Genomic DNA, 24,669 nt, shown 5'->3' with positions numbered 1-24,669 from the left:
GTAACCGTTTGTGACCAGGCGGAGGAAATAAATGACAAGAGGAACATACAATGGGGAGAATGGGACATCAAGTTTTTTTTTTTGATAAGAACGTTTATGAAAAAAGGAGTGAAATGTGTCAGACGGATGAGGGGGTATGGTGAAGTGTATCTTTGGTACAAAGAGGAGAGGTATGAAAAATTTTTAAAAGTGCATTTGGCAGTTTTACCCTAAACCGTAAACAAATCACAAACACGACTTTTTTATTATTATTATTATTGCACTATTATTGCGACGTCCAGTGTTTTTGAATGGACAATTTTTAATCTAGCAAGAAGGATTCGTTCGTTTGACTGTTTGGAATTTAATAAGTCTAACGGCAGAGATCAAGACAACTTACTCAATAATATTAAACTTAATAAAAGAAGTATTGTTCATGCAGAAGTTTTACGTATAATCTAAGTTTTGCAGGATCATTTCATTCGGGAAGATTTCGATAGCTGGGAAATTGGCGCTCTTTATCTATTGGCATCAATTTTTTGGCACCAATTACAGCGTATGGAATGTTTTTTTCTTTGTATAAGTAAACAAAGAGTAGTGAAATATCACAAAACAGTGGCTGTCCACGTATGAAGTCCCGCTTTAAGGTGGGGTTCACGAAATTGTAATAGTTTGTGACAAGGGAGAGGAAAGACATGACAAGAGGGGCATTAAATGGGGAGAATGTAACAACAAGCCTTTTTTTAATAGAAGGTCTTTTAAGAACAGCGTGACACGTGACAAAGGGAAGAGGGTATATAGTGAAGTGCAAAACATTGTGACAAAAGGGGAGAGGATCAAAAATGTTGAAAAGTGTGACATCAGTTATGCACCACCCTTAACCATAAATAAATCACAAGGTCGACCTTTTAAAACAATTGTACTATTATTACGACGCCCACTGTTTTTTAATGGACAGTTATATGTTGCCACGAGTGGAGTTCGTTTATTTGATACTTAGAAATTTGTATTTCTAACGACGAAGAAGCAACTTACTGAATAATAGTAGACGTTTTGTAAGTAATATTGTTCACACAGGAAGTTTTGCGTATAAACAGAGTTTTGAAGCTTCATTTTGAAGCAAGATTTCGAAAATAGGATAATAGGCGATTTTATCCATTGGCCTCAATTTTTTTGTTTCCAATGCCAGTGCGAAAAATGTTTTCCTTTGCATATTTTTAACGAAGAGTAGAGGTAAGGAAATATTTACTTGCATAGGGTTGGCACAAAGCAACATGGTATTCAAAATAAAATTATTCAAGCCAACAATTTGACGAACACACTAGTTTCTCAATGGGGTAGTTTCCTTCAAGCAAAAGTACTACTTTTAGTCACTGAAATAGATAGAATGAGCAAAAAAAAAAAAAAAAAATGTTGAGTCAGAAGAAACCTTTTTTTTTTTTTTTATCAACAGTTGACTTTAAAAACTTTTCTGAATGTCCAATTTTGGGAATAAGGCGTGGTCCTTATGACGTTACCAGTGATGTACTTTGACGCGCGACTCCATTGCCGAGTGAAATATTTACGCTTTGCTGTCAACCGCGTTTTCAGGTTATGAGATTTTGCGCTGTGCGCTAATGGCATCAGTGAATGGCATTTCATAGTTTTTGATGCCATGTGCAGAAGCGTAAAAAATAAAATTCAATCTGTGCACCGATTAAAATAATTGCTTTAAAAAATTTTATTTTTTCAAATTATTTCAAAAATGGATAAAAGCTATATTAAAAAAAAAAAACTCTTTCAGAAAAAATACTTTTAAAATTTCGGAAACAATTCCATTACCTAAATATTCCTTTTCATCCATTTATTTTGAGAATAACAGACAAAAAGCAAGATGAAATAAATTTTGGGAATTGGTGTACATGTAAAAATTGTACGCTCCCCCCCCCCCCCCGATATGCAATAAACATGAGTAAGAGTAGAAATAAAAATGTGGGAAATACTTAAATTCATACAAGTTTTCTCAAATATTCATTTATGAATATGGTCGAATTTCGACCACTGGGCGAAAACAAGTTCGCATTAAGAATGAAAACGTTTTATAGCTACCAGTGTTTAAAAACGTCCAATATGATACAATTGGAAATCGCAATCTTCGTCGTTTACTATATGATGTCAGTGTTTAGTTCTTTGTCTCTAGTGCTACTTAAGTGGTTTGATCCACTCGAGTGGTATTGAAAAATTATCTCATAAGTGAACCTGCGTTGTTGCAGAATATTTTGGGTTACGAACTGAAGATCCTTCGCATGAATTGAATACTGAGAAAATCAGTAACGTTCTTTCTTCCGCTCTCCTGCATTTCTTTTTAGTGATTATCAATAAAGAATGGCACAATACCACAACAGTTGCTACGATCCAAAAACATATCTTTTTGAGCTGACTTAATTACCAAGAATTAATCCTGTTATAAAACATACTGAGTTTAAGAGATAAAAAAAAATCTAGTATGTCACACAATTTTTTGAAAATTTAAGTGCGTCATTTAGTGCTTGAAATTGTTTTCTAGTGTACTTTAATTGCTTTCGAGTGCAGTAAAACTTCTCTTTTTCTTTCTTCCTGAAAAAAAGGGGGAATGGTTGCTCTGAGAGGTCGTTTTCAATTATGCAAAAAACATTAATAGCACCAATAGAAATCATTTGTGTTCAGCATACAGCATATAAGTTAAGCACATTAGGATAAAAATAAATTCAAATAGAGCAACTAATTTCTTTCTTTTGAAATTTTTATACAAAAATACATTTAGTCACGCAATTTTATTACAATTAGATACTACAACAGGGGATTCCAAATCCGGAATGCTCGGGACTGCTACCTTTCCGGATTTCGAAATTTTCCGGATTTTGGATTCTGACTCAAAAATAGTGAAAACTCTCCCGTCGGGCGGCATTTGTCACGTTTTTCCTGGTTGCACTAGGTGTTCGCACTAGATTTCCTTTATTTTTTGATTCATCTGGATAAAAGTTTTACTTCATTGTGCTAAAACCAAAAGTCGGAGATAATTTGCAACGGCGCATAGTCCGCAGACGTTGTTTTTCATTGTTATACAATGTGTCGATTGATACAATAAATATACAGTAAAAAACGATACTCAGTGTACACAGTGTTAAAAAATATTAATAACACTCACACACATTTAAAGTTTACTAAACACATTGTTACATTGTATCTACTAACATTGAACATAAAAAAATATTTGTTAAATCTAAAAGCAAACATTAACACAATCACAAGTTTAAAAATATAATTTTAAAAAATGTGAAAAGACCCGTGGATAATCCGACCGCGACCGCCGATAATCGGCAGATTACAATTTTTTCTCCGCTTATCTTTAACTTTACTAGATGGCGTCAAAAGCAAAGTGTATTATCAATAAATAAATTTTCTCTTTGCGGGGAAGGGACAAAGACTGGAAATTCGGGTCCTTCCTGGGAAATTTGTGACGCATAGTCACCTTTCGTTGTTCCCTCTATGGGACCCCCCTCTATACATGTTTCGCAAAGCAATACACTGAGAAAGAGAGATAATAAATAAAAATGAAAAGAAAAATAGAAAAAAAAAATATGTTGCAACAGTTTTTCGTTAGATCAAGAAACGCTGAGTGCAGTGCACTTTTTTTTAAAGCGTCATTTGCCGGTCATCTCTTTTGGACTTCTCATTAGTATTAAGATTGAAAACTTTTTTTATGACTACCAGTTTGCAAAGTCATTAAATATGATACAATTGGAAATCTCAGTTATCCTTGTTAAAATAAATTTTAGTCCACATGAAAGTCCAGATGTGCTACATATTTGGTTGAAGACCTCTGTTGTAGCATTGTTTACAAAATAATTCGAAGTAACTGTTGCTGTAATACAATATTTCGGTTCAATTAATTATTGAGGAAATCAGCAGCATGCTTTTTCATTTCTTCATCCACACGTCTGAATCTCTTTTTGCTGATTATCTGATTTTATTAACTAGAAGTCGCAGTCCTCCCTGAAGTTATTGCATCCATGACGGACCGTAATCCAGAAGCGCTGCATAATTGGTCATAAGCCTCTCTTGCAGCATTATATTTAAAACTAGTGTTACCCGCACGGCTTCGCCCGTAATAGAAAAATTAAAAGGTCTTTTGGTTCGCCTGTATTTACAAATAATGTATGGTGAATTTTCTCGCCAATTGGCTTGTGCCCATGTTACGGTTCCACGTTATGATAATTTCGTAATTTACTCTTCCATCTTATGATATTTTTGTTCTTAAAATTGAAATGGAAAAAGAACCACATCGAATTTTCGAAAAATCGCTTCGAGGTGCACACCCCCATGCTACAAACTAACCCTGTGCCAAATTTCATGAAAATTGGTCGAACGGTCTAGGCGCTATGCGCGTCACAGAGCTCCAAACATCCATACAGAGAGACTTTCAGGTTTGTTATTTAAAAAGAAAAGAAAAGAAGAAAGATGAAGAAGTAAAGAAAAGAAAGATAAAGAAAGAAAATTTTCAGAACAAATTATTTCCCATTTTATTAAATTTCTGTGGAAAATGGGCTTAAAATTGGAATAGAAAAAGAACAAAATCGAATTTTCGAAAAATCGCTTCGAAGTGCACACCCCCATGCCACATACTAACTTTGAGCCAAATTTCCTGAAAATCGGCCGAACGGTCTAGGCGCTATGCGCGTCTTAGACATCCTACAGATATCCAGACATCCTCCGGACAGAGAGACTTTCAGCTTTATTATTAGCAAAGATAATAACTAGTGATACCCGCACGGCTTTGCCCGTAGTAGAAAAAATCATAAGGTCTTTTGGTTTGCCTGTATATTTACAAATAATGTATGGTGAATTTTCTCGCCAGTTGGCTTGTACCCATCTTACGGTTCCACGTTATGATAATTTCGTATCTCGCCAATTGGCTTGTGCCCATGTTACGGTTCCATGTTATGATAATTTCGTAATTTACTCGTCCATCTTATGATATTTTTTTTCTTAAAATTGGAATAGAAAAAGAACCACATCGAATTTTCGAAAAATCGCTTCGTGGTGCACACCCCATGCTACACACTAACTTTGTGCCAAATTTCATGAAAATCGGACGAACGGTTTAGGCGCTATGCGCGTCACAGACATCCAGACATCCTCCGTACAGAGAGACTTTCTGCTTTATTATTAGTAAAGATAAAGAAGATAATACAAAGTAGTTGTAGGCGTAATAGTATATTTCGGTTAATGTTGTTTGAACTGACTTTTTTCTCAACAAATTTCTCTTTTTTAGAAAACATAATGAATTTCAGAGGTAGAAAAAATCTACAGGGTGTTCTGAAAAAACTGACTGTTTTCAAAAATTTGTAACAGGAAAACTGTTAAAAATAAAAAAAACTAGCTCTTGCACAAAACTCATGTGATAGCCGCTAAATTTTTTTCCATCAGAGCTCCAAATCTTAGCTCAAAAATGTTTCAATAGATGGTGCTGCATATAGTAACCCAGCAAGTCAAAAAAGAAGAATTGAAATTCACCGATTTTTCTTCCGATTGCGACATGGGATTACAGCCGACGATTGTTTGAAAATATTGTTTTATTCTTTTGTTCATTATTTTCGAAAAATTGTGTTGAATTTTCTAGCCTTTTTTTTTTTATTTTGGATTTACGGGCTATCTGCAGCGCCATCCATTGGAAAAATTTTCAGCTAAAGTTTGAAACTGGGGGGGGGGGGGGATACGGCTCACCACATGAATTTTCTGCAAGAATTATTTTTATTTATCATTTACCCTTTTCCTGAAATAAACTTTCGAAAACAGTCAGTCTTTTTCAGGACACACAGTAGTCACACAATTTTTTGAAAACTCGAGTGTGCCATTTTGTGCTTGAAGTTGTTTTCAAGTATGCTTTAGTTGTTTCCAAGTGCTTTAGTTGTTTTCAAGTGCCGCGAAGCTTCTCTATTTCTTTATTCCTGAGACAAAAAAAAAAAAAGGTCGTTAGTCGAGATGGTCGCTTTTAGAGGTCCTTTTCGATAGTGCAAAAAACAAAAATCGTACCAGTAAAAATCATTTATATCCTGCCTACGGCATACAAACTAAGGATGTTATGGTAAAAATGATTTTAAAGGTAGAAACTAATTTCTTTTTTTTTTTTTTTTTAATTTTTATACAAAATATATTTTGCTACGCACTTTTTTTGCAATTAGAAACTTCGGTATGGGAGCCGGGACAGCGACATTTCCGGATTTTGAATTCTGACTCAAAAAATAATGAAAACTCTCCCGTCGTGCGGTAATTGTCACGTTTTTCCTGGTTTCGCTAATGTTCGCGCTATATTTCTTTCATTTTCTGATAAATCTGTGTAAAAATATTTTTTATTATGCTAAAACAAAACTCGGAGATAATTTGCAACGGCGTATAGTCCGCGGATGTTGTTTTTTTATTATTACGCAAATTGTCGATTGATACAATAAATAAATCATATTTTTACTAAAAACAAGTCAGTACTTTTGTTCAATAGGCTTTGTATTGCAGACGTAAGATAAGAAAAAAAAAAAAGAAAAATTGCCTATGAAAAGTAGATGTTGAAAGATGGCTGCTCGATTACAACAAAACGCATAACACGTGGCAAAAAGAAAATATATATATATATATATATATATATATATATATATATATATATTATATATATATATATATATATATATATATATATATATATATATATATATATATATATATATATATAAAGATAAATTGAAAGAGCTGTGTTTTTTTTTTTTTTTCATCAAGTAATTTCTGAAGTTAGGAATTTTAAACTTTTAAAACTAGTTTTTTTTTTTTGCTTGGAAGAAAAAATGAGGGAAAAAGTACCGAATTTCGGAATGTAGAATTTAGGGTCTCATGATGTAATTCGTTTAAAAAAAAAAACAAGAAGAGATTTCCCTGTTCAACTACTTTAATCTTCTGAAACAACTTTTGTTTTCAGTTTTTCTTTTAGCTGCTAAAATTAATTTTTAAAGCAATAATTATTAAAATCGGAGTGCAGCAGGAGTACAACCATTTAACTATGCGAAAATGGATTCTGGTCACTTTAATAACCTAGGAATACCCAATGCTCGTTAGCTTTCAAGAAACGACATTTAGGAGAGTACTGTCACCTGCCCTTAGGGGTCATTCATCAATGACGTAATGGTCCCGAGGGGGTAGGAGTTGGAAAAATCTCTTCATACCCAAACTTTGGGGAGGGGGGGGACGTAAATAGAAACGGAAAAATACAAAAGGTTCTTCTGTGTTGCATTTTATTTTGGTGCATTAGATTGCTCAACTAGCATTGAAATTTTGTAGCTGGTTGGCGTAATATGATGCTGCAATAAGTGCCTCGTTACTTTTAACTAATTGTCGAAATATAAAAGCGGTATCCGGATAATAATGTACACAAAGTAGAAATGTAAAACAGAGAGGGGGTGGGAGAATGAACAGACTCATTATGATTGGCAATGTTTATAGAACCAAGTCCCCCCCCCCCAAGTTGATGTCGACCGTGATACACGTATTTGCTAGCTTTAACTACCAGATCCCCCCTCCCTCACACGGAAAATAATCTCTTCCATCAATGTCTTCCACCGCTACATTCATACCCGGCAAAAGAACTACCGCTCTACCACCGAAGATAAATCATGCAGGGCTGCCAACGTTGGAGAAACAATTTGAGGAGCTTCTGTGGGGATTTTGAGGATAATTTTGAAATTTGCAGAGTAGCTGAGTATTTTGCACGAAATTTATTAAACAAAATTAAAACCGCTTATCGAAAATTGTTTTTGAGCTCATGCTTGAAAACACTCGGCGGGAAATGCAGAGCGAAGTAACTTTTTTACAGAGCCACTCCGCAAAATGCGGAGCAGTTTGGCGACCATGATACTATTCGTAACTCCCAGTGCTTAGAAAAAACGTTTTAGTATATTATGAAGAAATGAGTAATCCCCATCACAGAATTTTTGGAAATGCATTGAAACACTAATTCAAGAACAAGCTTCGACCTTGGTCGGACGCGAGTACAAAACGATCTGATTATACATGGACTAAAAACGCGGCTTGCCTGTATTTCTGATCCTCTTTCGCGATAAATTGTCTTACTTGCTTTTGCTGCCATCTGGTGATAGGTCAAAGGGTTATTTTTATGTTTTGTTTTCATACATGATTTCATAATTAACGAAAAATTCAATATTGACTGAAATTATCTTTATAACTATTTTTCGAATACGAAAGTGGTCAATAAAGGAAGAAAGGGAAGGGAGGAGGAAGGTTTGGCCATCTATACAAGTTATTTCGTGATTTTCATAAGTCATTACAAAATTTATGGGAAAGATATGACATGAAATATAGTTGTAAAGATCATTTTTTGAATCCAAAAGCGCTGTGTGTCATGGAAATAAAGTTCACAATCTAAATTCCGTTGTTTTCATGGGGGGGGGGGGGAGAGGGGGGTGAACAAAATTAAAAATAACTTTGAACAAACGTTCGGAAAATGAATGAAAATTTTTGACTTTTTGATTTTCTGCCTTATTTACTTTAACATTGAAACAATAAAAGACACACGAACTATTTACGTGCAAATATTAAAAGAAAAATGATTGTTATGTTGTAGATTATTCATAAGCTATAGTTAAAAAAATACGCTGCAGAGAAAAACATCAAAAGTTACATAATAATCAACAAAACGATAAAAATTTACGTCACGATAATTTAAAATATTCTCACTACAGTAGTAAAAAATTATATTAATCCGGGGTGCTACCTGGGGGGGGGGGGGGTAAATATCGACCAAAACTGAAGTTAAAGCTGAATTTCTCCCAAATGAAATAAGGTTACTCACCCACTCCAAAGAAGACCATCAAATTATCAAAACGTTTGTGGTAGATCACAATATCGAACATTGGTTCAAAGCGTGGTGTTCCATAGTGGCAGTGGTACCCAACTGGTGGTCCGTGAACCCCTGGGGGTTCGCGAAAAAAATATTGTAATAGTGGAGTTTTAACATGCGTGCTTCTGATGAAGTTTAATGCTCAAGCGGTTTCAAGCAAATTTTGCTTCACCATCAACCATTATGGCGGTGGTGGTTTGACGGTCTGGGCAGGCATCATGTTGGATGGCTGCACAGTCCTCCATGTCTTTGAGAGAGGCTCTGTGGCAATTGCAAGGTATAGGGATGTGGTCTTGGAGCCCTGTGCTCACTTCTTGAGTTCCCGAGTTAATTTTAATGCATGTTAACATAAGGCCGCAGACAGCTCTTCTGGTCGACAAATTTCTGGAATATTCACGCGATGGATTGGCCAAGTAGATCTCTAGACTCCAACCCTATAGAACATGTATGGGACACTCTCGGAGGGCAATAACAACTCGCAACGCCCCTCAGGGGACCATCCATAGCCTGAGAACGGCGTTGTGGAGCGAGTGGAAATAATTGCTTAAGGATCCCATGAACTGCTTTATTTGAAGTAGGGAGTCACGATGCGAGGCCTATACGTCTGTTAGATGGGACCATACGCCCTACTAACCCATTTGTTTGTTCAATGTTGCCACCGCTGTTTCATGCCATCTGACTCTAATGAGTGTTATTATGATTATGTTATTATTTATATTATATGTGTGTTTTAAATTTTGGAGGTTTAATTGTTTTTTATTGTTTCAATGTACGCACACACCAAATTTCATCAAAATCGGTCCAGTAGTTCTGGAGATAATTGACCAAATCTGAAAATTCTCGTAATTTCTTACACCAGTGTATTTTGTAGCTTACCTTTTGTTTAAATTTATTAGTTGAGTATTATTTTTAAATTCAAAAAAAAAATACTACAAATTAATATTGATTGATTTTTTAAAAGGATATTTTATTTTTTAAAAGCCAGGGGGTGTAGTGTACCCCTCTTGTAAACCCTCTCGGCACCCAAGAATCCTATTTTTTTTTCTTTCAATCATTATAAAAATTAAAGGAATTGAGAGTGTAGGGGTGGATGCTGAGAAAATTTTTAAAAGGGGCCTAGAAAAGTAAAAAGTGCCTCCCCCCTCCCATTTAATTTCTTCTAAAAAAACTTCTTGCTATAGACTACTTTAAAATGTTTTAAAGGGCATAATTTCATCTAAATAGTATTATAATGCACGTTATTACTTGGAAACATTTTCATAATGTTTAAAGCAAGATGTTATTAAAACGGAAAAATAAAATCTGCATAAAAAGAAAAACAAATTATGATATGTTACCCTTGAATGCGAAACTTTTGACTTTTCTCGATTGGTTTACACTGAACGCCTATTGCAATATTTTTCCCATGGCAAACTAAAGTAATTTCTTTCAAATAGGCTCTGTGTGTGTGTTTCTCCTTTGAAAACATGGTTCAAAACTTTTTTGATGAAAAAAAGAAATAAATTCAAAGTTATTTAAGGGTAAACTTAAATTATTTTATCCTTTTGCCCCCCTCCCCCCAAATCCACTGTTGCGAGAATGTATCAATTCTAAATGTGTGAGGTATTACCCAATCCACTAAAAAACTAAAAGTACAATCAACCTTGAATTTGTATATATATGTATGTAATATTTTCTTTTTTATTTCTTATTTAAAACTTATTACATGGAATCTACCATATACAATCTTGATTTGAGAAAAGACTCCAAAATCATTTTATTTTGGTGTGTGGCTGAACTAATTTCATTAATTAAACATAATATTAATTGCATTTTATGTTTTTTCCGTTTATAGTTGCAAACAAGAAATTTGATTAAGGAAAAACTATTTCTATCCGCCCCTGCTTCCTCGCACATCACTTCACCCTCCTTCCCTACCCGTTCCATGTTTCACTTTATTACGAAAACATTTTATCATATTTTTTTCTAGCTAAATGTGTGGATATCACACTTGTTGCTACACCGTTCCTTGGCCTTGTCATAAACTCCCCATTCAAAGCATGACACCATTTCAATCGGTCATTTTGAAAAGACGTCAACTCCCATGATAACTCACTTTGGAGTTAAACCCCTTTTCTAAATGACCGATTCATTTATGGACAACCCCAAATATGTTCTGTAAAAAAGTTATTTTGTGCAGCTCTTAATACTCATATATATTTACTTTCAAGTTTTTAGTTTTAAAATAGATGTAAATATTTTATAAGGATTGAAAAAGTCAAACACAAAATTTATCACAGTGTTTAAAAATAATTTTGAAGTAAATATTTAAACAAACTAATTGTTTCTAAATTCTTCTGCGAAGCTTTACAACGCTAAGTAAAGCAATTACAGTAGAGTCTCAAAAATCCGAGGTACTGAATTGGTGCTCCTGCCACCTCGGATTATCCGGAAAATTCCTCCAGATTAATTTTTTACGCTTTTCTGATGACATAAGGAGTAGCCCCTTTTACTGCCTTATACAAAGAAATGCAGTATTGTTGTGGTGAAATATTATCACTGAAATTTCAAAATAAATTTCGTTTTTAAATACTTCTAAAAGAATTTCGACTTTTTTCCACGAAGTCTGCATGTACGTATTTACCCGAGCCAATTTCTAGGCAACCAAACATATATTTTGACCAAATCGTTGCCCGAATCTATTTCAATGAGTTTTGTCATAACGTTTGTATCTGTATGCGTGCTTGCGAGCATGTGTATTACGCATAGCACAAAAACGGTTATTGTAGAAGGTTTCTTTTTCGTCTTTCGTACACATTACTCGTGAGGGGTCCAGTTTTGAACTTTCCTTTCTGACTATCAGGTATTCTAATATTCCAAAAGGCATGTTTACACGTTCTTTGCAGCAAATCAATGTTACTTTTGCGCATCAAGTTATCATCTTCAAGGCATTTCGTAATTCATATTGTGCATTCGGTGACTACACGTATGTCGTGCCGCTTAGAGGAGTGTTGTTGACAACAACCTCTCAAGCCTTTATTAATTACTGTATCTAGTTAAATAAGTGTAACGGCAGGAAAAGAAAAATATTTTCAGATTTTTATCGAAATCATTTTTTTTTTTTTTTTTTTTGGAGCTAAAAAATGTAAATGAAAATACAAAGTAAACACCTCGAATTAAGCGAAACCTCGAACTTTCGAGACTCGGATTATCGAGAATCTACTGTATCTTCAGATTTCAAGTCCTTTTAATTTCTATTTCAGCTGCTGCAAACACTGCTGTAACATCAGCAGCTGCAAACACTGCTGTACCTTTAGCTGTGGTAAACGTTGTTGAAGATATGAATACCAGCGCAAGCACAAGCTTTTCTGCTAAGGATGAACTTCCTATTTGTGTAGATTCAGTGGTGAGCAAAAATGTCAATAAGATTCATAAATGTGATCCATGTAAAATTTCAAGCATCTAGTTTTAGAACTGGCACTTGAAAAAGTTTCACAAGAAGCAGTGTTTTTTTTTCAGTGTGGAAACTGCATTGCGAAATTTTACTGTAAAGTCTTGTATTATTTCAGAACTTGTGATAAATTTGTAAATGTATCAGTAGAAGAAAATCTGCTAGCAAATTTCTGGATGCCCAAATTGATCCTGGTTGAGTTAGTAGCAGTAACCAATTGACATAATTACAGAACTTTCCATTGAATTAAAGGGTAAGCATAGGGCAACTCAATCCCTGATAGACACAGTTGTGACAAAAGTGCAAAACCAAGTGGTATGCAAACTAAAAAACCTTGGAAAATGATGCAATAAAGTAATATTTGTAATCTTATGTCTGAAAATATTTAAATTCACAAAATATTGCATTGTATGCATTACATACTACATTGTACATTATTTCTTTAGATTGACCTAAATGATGATTCCAGGAAGCTTGGGCATAGATTTTTTTCTTTTTTTTGAGAGAGAGGCCTTGCATTACCTCCACAGCAGGGCAAGTTATTTATCAAGAAAAAGACTGCACATTAGAAGAGTCAGCTGTTTTGTTGATAGGAATATACTTCATTTTAAATTTAAGTTTTCCAGCATCTTATGAACAATTTGTGGGACTTCTTCAAAACATTTTATTACAGCATCAATTTTTCCTAAAACCTTCTCTTTCAAACATATCCTTTCAGTGACTCATGCTATTTCATAATTTATATAAATGTTATTGTTTCCTCATCTATTTTCTATAATTTGTATTTGAATAAAAAATATTTTGCATGTATGTACCTGTTTTTTTTTTCTGCAGTTTTAAAATCTGTTTAGTTGTCAGTGGAAAAAGCTAACAATTGTTATTGAGATTGCATGGAATGAACAGTAATTATCCTATACATAATGACTAAACTTTTGCCAAGTCCATAATACATTTGAAACTACAGAATTGCACATAAAAGCTTGAAATTACTCTATAATTTACAGCAATTATTACATTAAAAAATGTTATGTTAAAGCAATTAACTTTCATGTGGCTTTTCATATATAGTAAAATAAATGCTTATCGCAAGATATTTACTGAACTTGTTACAATATAACGGAATTCTTTTTACACCAAGTATGTAATTTTTAACTAAATGTTCTTGTTTGAAGTATTTCATTTTTGTTGGCCGGATATTTGGTGATATCATACTGTACATCCGTATAGTGTGTTTATATTTCAAAAAATGTTAATAGTTTTAAATTGTAACCAGGGGCAAAATTCTTAAAATGCAATTATTTCCATTTAAAGCTCTCATTGGATGTCATTAAATCCTTAGTCATGACCAATTAATTGCATTTTTTGAGAAAAGCATTAACTTAAAACCATTATTATTTTTTAAAAATAAAATCGCTATTATTCTGAAATGAACTGTTTTGAAAATGGATACAAAAATGTAGATTACATTTTGAAATAACTTATTTAATTCCTATTTTTAAATTAACATTTTCAAAAATTAGCTTTTAGTTAAAATTTGTAATAAATCCAGTCATGTATATAGGCTATTTAAAGTAATAAATTCTTTAGGGAAACAATTCAATTGTGCCCCAAAAAAGTGCAGTAATAAAGTAACATGTGAATAAAATAAGAATCACACTGTGTCTTCAATATTTAAGGGTACAATATATCTCTAAAATTCAGAGGCAAGAAAAAAGACATTTTTTTCTCTGAATTTCCAAAGGTACGATGTGCCGTTTTACTTCAGAGGGAAAAAAAAAGTACATTTTTGCCTCTAATCCTAAGCAGTCTGCCTCTAAATTTGTGACGCAAAAATGTTCCAATTTTGCCTTTAAAATCAGAGGTATTGTTTTTAGAGTGTAGTAGCTTCTGTAAAACTTCCTCACCATTTATAATATGCTTATAATGCGTTTCGATAAAATGTTTTTCGAAATGCAGAGCACAAATTAAGCAATATTTATCGAAAACTTTATCTAACCTGTGAAATACATTTAAAGCTAATTATATGCGTTCGAGGAAAAAATAGACCAGAAGAAAGCAAGCAGGTTGCTATAAGATTTCCCGATATGCCACTTTCGTCGTTTACATGGCACCAGTTCATGCCCAGCTCGTTATTGACGTCGCTAACGTTACTGATGTCGCCAATTGGCGCATTTCTTTGCTTACATTTATAATCTATCTTTTCCATGAGCACGCTATATTAGATCACATTGTGTTTTACTCCCCTATCACATTTTCATGAAAAACAGGGTTAACATAAAAGAATATCCCAGTTTAAAAAATTTATATTTTTTATAAACTATTACACTTAGCACTGTTAATGATCCATAGATAAATTGTCCAAGTGTTTTATCACTCGCAAATGCTTGATGTGTGCAGCTTTCGTAACGCGACACACTTCTAACATACATTTTGGATGCTACACATATACTATCTTTCAGTTCTTTCAATGTTGTAATCAATGGTGGTGTATAGACACTGTCTTTGACGTAACCTTATTTAAAAAAAAAAAAAAAATCACATATACAGTGGCTCCCAAAAGTGTTCGTACACCTACGATTTTCAATGAAATAGGCCATTATCCATTGGTTAGAATTAATATTTCGGAATAGGTATTTTATTATAAGATCTATGATCTATATTTAACAAAACTACATGAAAATTTTTAATAAAACATTAAAACATAATTTTTTACAAATCAAAAACCAAAAATTGCCGGAAATTTTATCTCACAAAAGTCTTCGTACACTTTGAAAAAATGTCAAAAAATTAGTAAATAATCTAACTTTTTACAAAGTTATTATTTAGTGGAACATCATGCAGTATCAACAAGAGCTTTTAAAACGTCTGGAAATAGATTTCATTGTTTTTTTCTTTCTTTTTTTGCGTAATTTCTGAGTAAGTGTTCAACCCCAGTTTGAGTCTTACTGTTTCTAGCTCTATTTTCGTTTCAAAGCTGTATTTTCGTAATCTAGCCCCCAGATATCTCTAAATATGTTACATTAAGTTCAAATCTGGAGATTGAGGGGGTATTTCTAAGCTTAAGGACAATTTTTGAGGCACCAAACGCAAACGTGTGCTTCTTATCATTATCTCGATAAAAAACAAAGTTGTTTCCGATTACCAAATTTTGGGCTAATAGTTTAAAATTGCTTTTTTAAATATTTAAATGAACAGCATGATTCATTATTTAATCAAAAAATTCCAAATTTCCAAGTCCTGATGCTGTAATGCACCCTCACACTAAAACACTTTCACCGTCCTGATTAACTGATCCAACTAAGTTCTTCAGATTAAATTCCTCATTTTTTCTTCTATTTACAATTATACAACAATTTAACCCAAAATGTTAAATTTATTTTAATCTATAAGTAAGACGTTGTTCCAAAACGTTTTGAGCTTATTTATCATTGATTTTGCGACGGAAAGCGTAAGCTTACTGTTATTCGCACGAACAAGAAAATTTCTGCAGGAAGAAGTCCCATTTATCCAGTTAATCAGAGAACTTGCCGAACAATTTTAGGTGAAAATTAAACGTAAAATGTTTCATTCAATTCTGCAGAAATTTTTTCAGCACTCAAATGTGTATTTTTCATAATTTTTTTAACTGTAAACCTCCGATCACGCATTGTTAACTTTGCCAGTTGACCTTTTCTTACCGTGTTTTCGATCCTGTTCTTGTCTTTAAAGCATTTTATCAAGCACTTCACTATAGAATGGTATAAATTACCTAATTTAGAGACATTTCAAACCAATTTACCGCTACTGTGAGTAAACAATTCAAATTTCGAATGGTGTTTGTGGTGTTTTTCAAATACCAGTCGTTTTAAAGTAATAAGCACAATATTAAGGAATAAATAGGCAAAAAATTAAAGCCAAATGACTTTTAAGGGTCAACACAATGCAAAAATAATAAAAAAATGACATATTATAGTTTTAATCATGAATTTATTCGAAAAAATTTGAGTGTACGACGACTTTTGTGGCGTATTATTTCTCCGTCTCTTCATTTTTTGACAAATTTCAAAAATAAAATCTGGCAATATTTTGAAAAAAAACTACTGAGTTTTATTCAGAATGGCATAAGAATGGTGTGAAAAAAAATTGGACTTCATATTCGAATTCAGTTTTGCGTTATTTTGGTTTTACTACAAAATTTCAAGGTGTACGAACACTTTTGGGAGCCACTGTATTTAGATTTGGGGATCTGGCTCATCAACGCATAAACAGTAAATCATCATCACCTGCACATCCATTGGTAGAAGTTGTTTATAGCAAGTACTTAAAGGAATCCGTCAAATGAATTGCATTACTTTTTTCGTCGTTTGTTTGTTCATTTTCTACTGTCAAAAAATATGAAGAATTAACAATATATATTTTTATGTGTTAATAGACAAGGGGTTCTCTTTCGGTACCATTTTCTCCGCTGTTTGTCAACCGATTTTCTTCATTCTTTTTCTGTCAGTGCCTGTGGCCGAGTTTTAGTGTCCTCAATAAAAATGTCTGAACTCAGAATTGACGGAGATATTAATTAAAAAGGCATTTTTGCCCTAAATGACTCTTTCTACACGAATGGATGGCTCACTTTTTACGAATTTGACAAGGTGGGAAAGGTCTTAAAAAATACCCCAAACGAAATTTTTCTCAAGGCGTCCCTAGTCCAATAATCTAAATCACCATAAAAAGAACGTATTAGTTTTTTTAGTTAGTGAAACACATAAGTTTTAAATTAAACCCCTTTCTTTGTGTAAATTCATTGTTAGTAGCGTGAAACAAAGTTTTAATTGGTTTTTAAGTTTCTCTTTCTACACGAAAAATACATTTTATCACTTCAAGCTTGGTATGGTTGGAAAGCCCATAAAAGTATCCTTTAAGACCCCAAAAGCAGTTTGAAAAGGCAAAGTCTCTACAGTGACGAGACAAAAAGCTAGAAGCAATTGTAAGTTGATAAAAATTTTATTTTTATTTGCTTTTCCACGTCATTTGCGTGAAGAAATTACCATTGACTAATAATAAGAGTTCATCGAGCTATGGCAACCCTTTATCTGCTCAGAAACCTAATCATGTGACAACATTCATATGCTTTTAACGGTCCGCAAAAGCAAGGATTTTCTTTCTGTAATATATTTGTAACATAGGTGTAACTGTAACCGTGGTATTGTAGTGTAAGTGTAACTTTTAACTGTATGAAAGAATGTAAAGGAACAAGCTATGTAACGCGCATCGTTAACATACATCGATAACAATCTCTCCCTTCCTTTGTAAATAAAGTTTGTATAGTTATCCTGCCATAGTGTATTATTCTAAATGAATAATTAAACTACTACAGACATCACACTTTCTCAAAAAATGAATAAATAAACAAGAAAAAAAAAAAAAAAAAGAAAAGAAAAGAAACAAGGAATGAAAATCTTCACCGGTCTGCGACTTTTTTCAAGAGCTCTCACCGGTCGATGGGTAGAAAAAGATTGGGAAACGCTGGTTTGGACCGTTTTATCATGCACAAAGACTGGCCACATGGCTCAAAACCAAGTTTTTCAGTGCCAACCCCCCAGTTGCGTTGTTTTCGTGGTGCTCTGCTTTGCTTTTCCAAGTGTACCGTAATTTGGTGTGAAGTCCGACTTCTACAGTACACACCGTGCCACAAGAGCCCCCCCCCCCCCCACCCCGCTTACAGCGTACATTGGCAAAGGCATTTTGAACCACCAGTACCATTCATGGCATTGTCAGTATAAGTACTCTTTGCATCACTTTGAGCTTTGTATGGTTCTTCCCCAAAACAAAATAATCCGGACAGCTAACGCTCTTCTACTAATGTGTATCAGAGCTAGTGTATCTGAGAGAAAATTGAGTTGCCTCAATCACGTAGGATGGAAGACGAATGAGAGGGACTACGGTTTGGTTACAGCAAATGCATGCTGATACGTTATTTCATTTTCTTTTTGCACTCTATCTGTATTAATCCATGATGTCATAAACCACGGCTTCTCAAACTGTGGTCCGCAGACCCCTTGGGGGTCAGCGAAACCTTAGTAGGGGGTCCGCGGCGGGAAAAAAATAATTTAAGAAGCAAATAGTAATATATATTTGATTTTTGCGAAACCGTGAAAGTTATCGTCAGGAAAATATTAGTAAATGTTTGATAGACATAACCAAGGACATAACTTCAAACTGCACCTTAAAATCTATCTGCCAATACACTTTACTTCGAGAATCTGACAAGTCCTACAAAAAAAAAAAAAAAGAAAAAAGAAAAAAAAGAAAGAATGAAATGCCTTAGTGAGTGCCTCGAGAAATCGAAAATAATTAGCTTGGAATTAAAGACAAAGGGGTCGAGACTTGATAAAACCTTCGAGTGATAGTAATATTCGAGTTATTAGACTTCGAGTTATCGTGAATTAAATGTAATTTTCGAAAATTGAACAACTCGCAGCATGTGCCAAACCGAAAAACATTTTGCTTGATATAACTAAGAACTGCAAAATTTATTGATCACTAGGTTTTTAAAACAATATTAAAGAAATTATTTAAACAATATTCTTAGCTACAGATATGTCACAAAAATGTTTAAAAACTGGCATATATAATCAAGTCTCGGCATGGCTACCTTCGATTAACCTGCTCCATCGCAGGTAGCCGTGGTCTAGGTCAAATGGTCAATACTGCTTTTGTATTTATTATTCATATTATCCTCCTTCTCGTCTTCAGGAAATAACTCTTCAGCAATGCTCTGCATCTCCCGAAACTGCCTGTGTGGTTTGAGTTAAAGCAATTTACACAAAACATGTTCTGAATAAGACGGACCGCTTTCAAATATTTATGACAATTTACACTTGAACTCGGTTTCAAAATACTTCAAAACACGACTCAGTATGATCTGTATATTTTCCTGATTCCTCAAGTTTTTCTTTATTCACAGTCATGACGATTAATACTTTCAAGAGATCATATAAGTTCTATTCTGGTAAAAGATTTAGCAGTTTCAGAAGAATCTACAAAGGAATAATGAAAGTGTCCGAACTTGAAATAATAAGCGTTTAACACCTAAAAAACAAAATGACGGATGATGTTTTCGCAGAATATCATATCAGGCAGGCTAAATGTTATGATCATTAAAAAAAATATCCCGACTTGTGACCCGAAAAGTAATCAAAAACCTTAACTTCTAAAAAATTAAGGTAAAAAATAAACATTACATTTCGACCTACTTTCATACAGTCAGAAACTAAAATGTTAAGGTAAACAAACGCAACTGGATTTTAAATTCAGTTACGTACCTTCCTTTTCCATTTTCATAAGTTTCTTTTACTAAATAACATCACATTTAAATTCAATAACAAAAAAAAAAAAAAAAAGATTTAGAACAAAAAGAAAATACGGAAACAATAGCGAGCAATTAAAAGAATATCTAAGTTCCGACGGGACATGAACGTGGAAATAACAGAAGAGATTTTTACTGTTGTCTTGATAGATCAGTTGTCCGACGTCATGTAAAGTTGGATTTGAATAACGTTTGTCAAACTTTCCGATTTGATTTTTGTCCGGTTTTATAGGCTACATGCTTCTATGTGAACAGTTAGAAAATCGCTGCTCTATAATGCCACGGGAATGATGGCCACGGTGACTTAGAAAATTTAGGAGCTCTCCACATCGGGAAAGTTCTACAGTTTTTAAACACGAACGCTAGGTGCACAAGTTACGAAACGGCGTCTTGAGGCTTAATATACTTTTAAATAAAATGCTACTGGTGGTTAAGATTTATTTCATTTCGCATTGGAGTATTTATTTTCGACTGTAGAAACTAAAATTTTCCTTTTCAATTTAAGACTTATCATGCTGTTTTCTATAGGACTTCGAACTGAAATATAGCCAAAACCGGACAACACCCGTAGTTTGGTTGGAACGAAAACCGGCACTTCAATATCGAAAGCCATCTTCAGTCATTGTGCAGTAATCAACTGATCAATATTTTCGAATTTAACGTTCAACCATTCAGTATTTTTCAAAACATGTAACAGGTGATCAGAAAATGAGTATATGTTTGAAAAATTAATAACACACGGAATAATGTTTGATACAAATGCTTGAAATGACGCAGAGTTTTTGTAACCACGAAAAAAAAAAAACTTATGCGCAGGATTTTTATGTGTGATGACGCTCTACCCCATACTGCTAGGCATGCAAAGGTCTATTGCTCGCTTTGTTTGGAGATGAATCAACAACGCACCGCGATCGACTGACATCAGTGTGGAGAGGCTAAAATATAACATCAACGCCCATGTCTCGCACAGTATCTTTTTTTTTTTTCCGAGGTTACTGTAAAACCCTACATTATTTCAAGTGTGGGGGGCAATTTTTACCTCTCTTCGTACAATTCTGTGCATTAAAAATTTTTTAACTGCACATTCATTTTCTGATTACTCGGCACATTGCTTCTCGGTTTCCTATTTTGATATTCACTTAGGCTTGCCAGACGTCCCTGTTTGACCGGGACAATCCCGGTTTTCAAACAAATCCCGGTGTCCTGGACGGTTTACTTCACGTCCCGGAAAAGATAAACTTGATTTAAATGACCAAAGGTGGCTATAAATAATTAACTGTGAAGGATTATTTAAGATAATTACTTATCATTTGTAACATTGACTTGTAAAATTAATACCGGATTAGCTTGTGAGCATTTTTATAACATGATTATAAACAAAAAGGACTATAAAAAAAAAGTCTTATAAAGAGTCATTCCATTTCAAATCAGGCAGGCAGGTATGAAAAGTGTCATATGACCATCATCGATTTTTTTGAAAAAAATACAGTAGTTACAACTAAGGGACATATGAAATATCCCAAAAGGATTTTGCAAGAAAATTTTTTTTTCTTCAGTTACAGCCTATTAAAATTCTGCACAAAATCCGCCATTTTGGAAAAAAACGGCAAAACACTCCATTTCAAATGGACATTATTTCAAAAATATTTAACCTATTTGAATAATTCTTTTTTCTAGAAATAAATAAGGACCCATATATCCTCTAGACATCGTTTTTGAAAGTTTAGTTAGGTTTTTTGATAAAGAAAAAAAATCATTTTTGTCGCGAAAAAACTGCATTTTTACCGATTTTATGATTTTTTTTTTCCATGAAAAAAAAGTTTTTTTTTTACTAAACGGAGATGGCAGTCTAAAGCCCTTATATGATAGTTTCATAACATATTTTATTATAATCCTTGGATGCATACAGCCTCGGAAATAAAATTTGAAATTTTGAAAATTTTCAAAAATCAGCGATTTTTGAAGTGATTTTACTCAAAAAACTCATTTTTTAAAAATCTAAAAAGTGGCTCATTTGAACCCCATATAATGCTTAACACGTGGGTAGACACCGCATCCCGTATTTTTTCCCATAGGTCATCAACAGCGGTTTGTTACTGATATATTATTAAAAGTTAGTAAGATTTTAGTTGTTCCTGATAAAGGGCACCTTTATTGTAGTTATTAGGCATTAATATAACCAGAATTTCAGTTACTGAAATTATTATTTTACATGCATGCCATGGGCGATAAGGTCACTTTCAAAAAATCATAAAACATTTTATGGGAAAAAATACGGGATGCGGTGTCTACCCACGTGTTAAGCATTATATGGGGTTCAAATGAGCCAATTTTTAGATTTTTAAAAAATGGGTTTTTTGAGTAAAATCACTTCAAAAATCGCTAATTTTTGAAAATTTTCAAAATTTCAAATTTTATTTCCGAGGCTGTATGCATCCAAGGATTATAATAAAATATGTTATGAAACTATCATATAAGGGCTTTAGACTGCCATCTCCGTTTAGTGAAAAAAACTTTTTTTTCATGGAGAAAAAAAATCATAAAATCGGTAAAAATGCAGTTTTTTCGCGACAAAAATGATTTTTTTTCTTTATCAAAAAACCTAACTAAACTTTCAAAAACGATGTCTAGAGGATGTATGGGTCCTTATTTATTTCTAGAAAAAAGAATTATTCAAATAGGTTAAATACTTTTGAAATAATGTCCATTTGAAATGAAGTGTTTTGCCGGTTTTTTCCAAAATGGCGGATTTTGTGCAGAATTTTAATAGGCTGTAACTGAAGAAAAAAAAAAATTCTTGCAAAATCCTTTTGGGATATTTCATATGTCCCTTAGTTGTAACTACTGTATTTTTTTCAAAAAAATCGGTGATGGTCATTTGACAGACCCTGCCTGATCTGAAATGGAATGGCTCTAAAGTGAAAAGTATAACAAAATATTCTTCAATTTTTTATTCCTCATTCAAAGTTTTTTCCAGCTAGGAAAAAAAAAATGAAAATATTTATATCTCGAAAGTGAAATTTTGCAATTTATCTGTTTATGCCATTTTTTACTACCCCTGTTTTAGGTGCATAATTAGTAACCATTTATTCATAGCATTAAGAATAAATTGCCCTATAAAACGCTCCAAAAATCAGCCAGCGGTGTGTACAGATTTGAATGCTAGTGAAGCTCGGGGAACGCGGGGGGGGGGGCAGTGTGAGCGGAGATAAGTGCCTCCGCTTGAAGTATGTTTTCAACTTTTGTAACATAACGCAATGGAGCGTTCGCTTGAACAATGATACGCCATAAAGTTTTGCGTGAGGTTTGGAAAAAATGCAACCAAAACATTCCAGATGCTGCAAAAAGCCTTCAAGGACAATTGCATTTCAAGATCACAGTCTGGGAAGTGGCACAAGGCATTCAAAGAGAGCCTGGAGGAGGTCGCCGACGAACCCCGTTATGGATGTCCCCCCCCCCCGGTGATCCCTCATCACCTTACAGTCCCTACTTAGCTTCATGTGACTTCTTTTTGTTTCCGCGACTCAAGAGAGAGAGAGAGAGAAGAAAGGAAAACACTGGGGAACCTTGGGAAACATCCAACACCATGTTACAACGTTCCTGAGAGGCATTCCCTTGGAAGAGTTTCAGGGTGCCCTTCAGGCGTAGCAAACACGTCTCCGCAAGTGTATTGATGCAGGGGGAATGTATTTTGAAGAATATTGAACATTTGTACAAATTACGATCAATAAATATATTTTGCCAGTAAATGCTCATTACTTTCATAATGGACCCTGTACGTTATGGGAGGAGAAAATGGCTGTTGAAAATAACTGTGAAGATTGAAAAACTCAGAAATATAAATATTAATGATTTAACCAAAAACAATTTCTATTTTGCCCATATAATGATTTGTAAACCGTGAATTAAAGGCAGTGATTGGCATTGGTATTACTTCAAACAACGATTGAAGAAAAGCGAAATACACTATTCCATGTTTATTTAAAAACTTTTGACTTACACGTCAGCCCTCCTTACGAGAAGGACGACCGTTAGCAGGATTGTCGCAGAGATTAATTTTGTTGTCAACGGCGAGCAAGGCAACAAAAATTTATATATTCTTTACCATTCTTTCGACTGGTGGCTCAATACAAATGTAAATGATCGACCCAATCTACTCCTGAAACCTCTGCAAATATTACAATAAATGATGCATAACTTAAAAGAGAAATATAAAACAGCAAGTTTTTATTCTCAGTTAAGGACGTTCACTGTGTGATTCTTTTGCTGCGCGACAGACGTCCAACCAGGCCGCGGAGTCGGAAGGGAAAAGGCCGATTCCGACTCCTGGATTTTGAAACGTCCGACGTCGGCTCCGACTTTTTTATTTATTTATTCATTTATTTATTTATTTATTTATTTTTTTTTTCAATTTTTTCCCCTCATGGGAAGAAGGGAAAGTGAGTGAAACTGAGAGTGAAATATGTAATTATTCCTTTTCATGAAAATTTCGCGTTGTATTTTACTGCAAAACTAAGATGCCTACAACGTTAGAAAGTCAATTTGAACATCAAATTTTCCAATAGTTACGCTTTTAAAAGTGAGATTACTTGAAAACCTCATTTTTTTTAATTTGAAAAGGATTAATTTGCTCCAAATTAATGTTTAACGAATGTATGTTGATCAAATCGTTTAAATTTTTGAAAGCTGTAAGTAGAGTAAATTTACCGAACACCGTTAGAAGTTTCTTCCCGATGTGACGTCTTGGGTTCACAATAGCACTGACTTAAACGTGTCGAGCGATTTCAATCAAAAATGCACAACTGAAAACATAGACTAAGAACCTTTTAAATGTTAAACAAAATTAATTAAAAATGATTGATACAAAATTAAAAGGTACATTGAAGGGTTACAATTGTACAGTCGTAGAAATAAAAACGAAACTCGACTTCAAATACCATACACTAGAGACACGTGTACGGTGTTATTGTTTCAGAAATTAAAAGTTCCACATAATTATGT

The 24,669-nt window shown here is 33.7% G+C and overlaps 1 protein-coding gene across 1 annotated transcript in view; it reads left to right on the top strand.

The window, feature by feature from the left end:
* The first annotated feature begins 9,142 nt into the window (after positions 1–9,142).
* LOC129229773 (serine/threonine-protein phosphatase 6 regulatory ankyrin repeat subunit B-like) overlaps positions 9,143–24,669 on the top strand; it is a 67,295-nt gene continuing 51,768 nt past the window's right edge. Inside the window, exons 1-2 of the mRNA XM_054864146.1 lie at positions 9,143–9,176; positions 12,142–12,284. Of these exons, the coding sequence (XP_054720121.1) occupies positions 9,143–9,176; positions 12,142–12,284 (177 nt within the window). The remainder of the gene's footprint in view (positions 9,177–12,141; positions 12,285–24,669) is intronic.

Source organism: Uloborus diversus, chromosome 9 (assembly GCF_026930045.1).
Source record: "Uloborus diversus isolate 005 chromosome 9, Udiv.v.3.1, whole genome shotgun sequence".
Taxonomy (NCBI): domain Eukaryota; kingdom Metazoa; phylum Arthropoda; class Arachnida; order Araneae; family Uloboridae; genus Uloborus; species Uloborus diversus.
The sequence above is the reverse complement of the archived record's forward strand: the minus strand, read 5'-3'. Positions and strand labels throughout refer to the sequence as shown.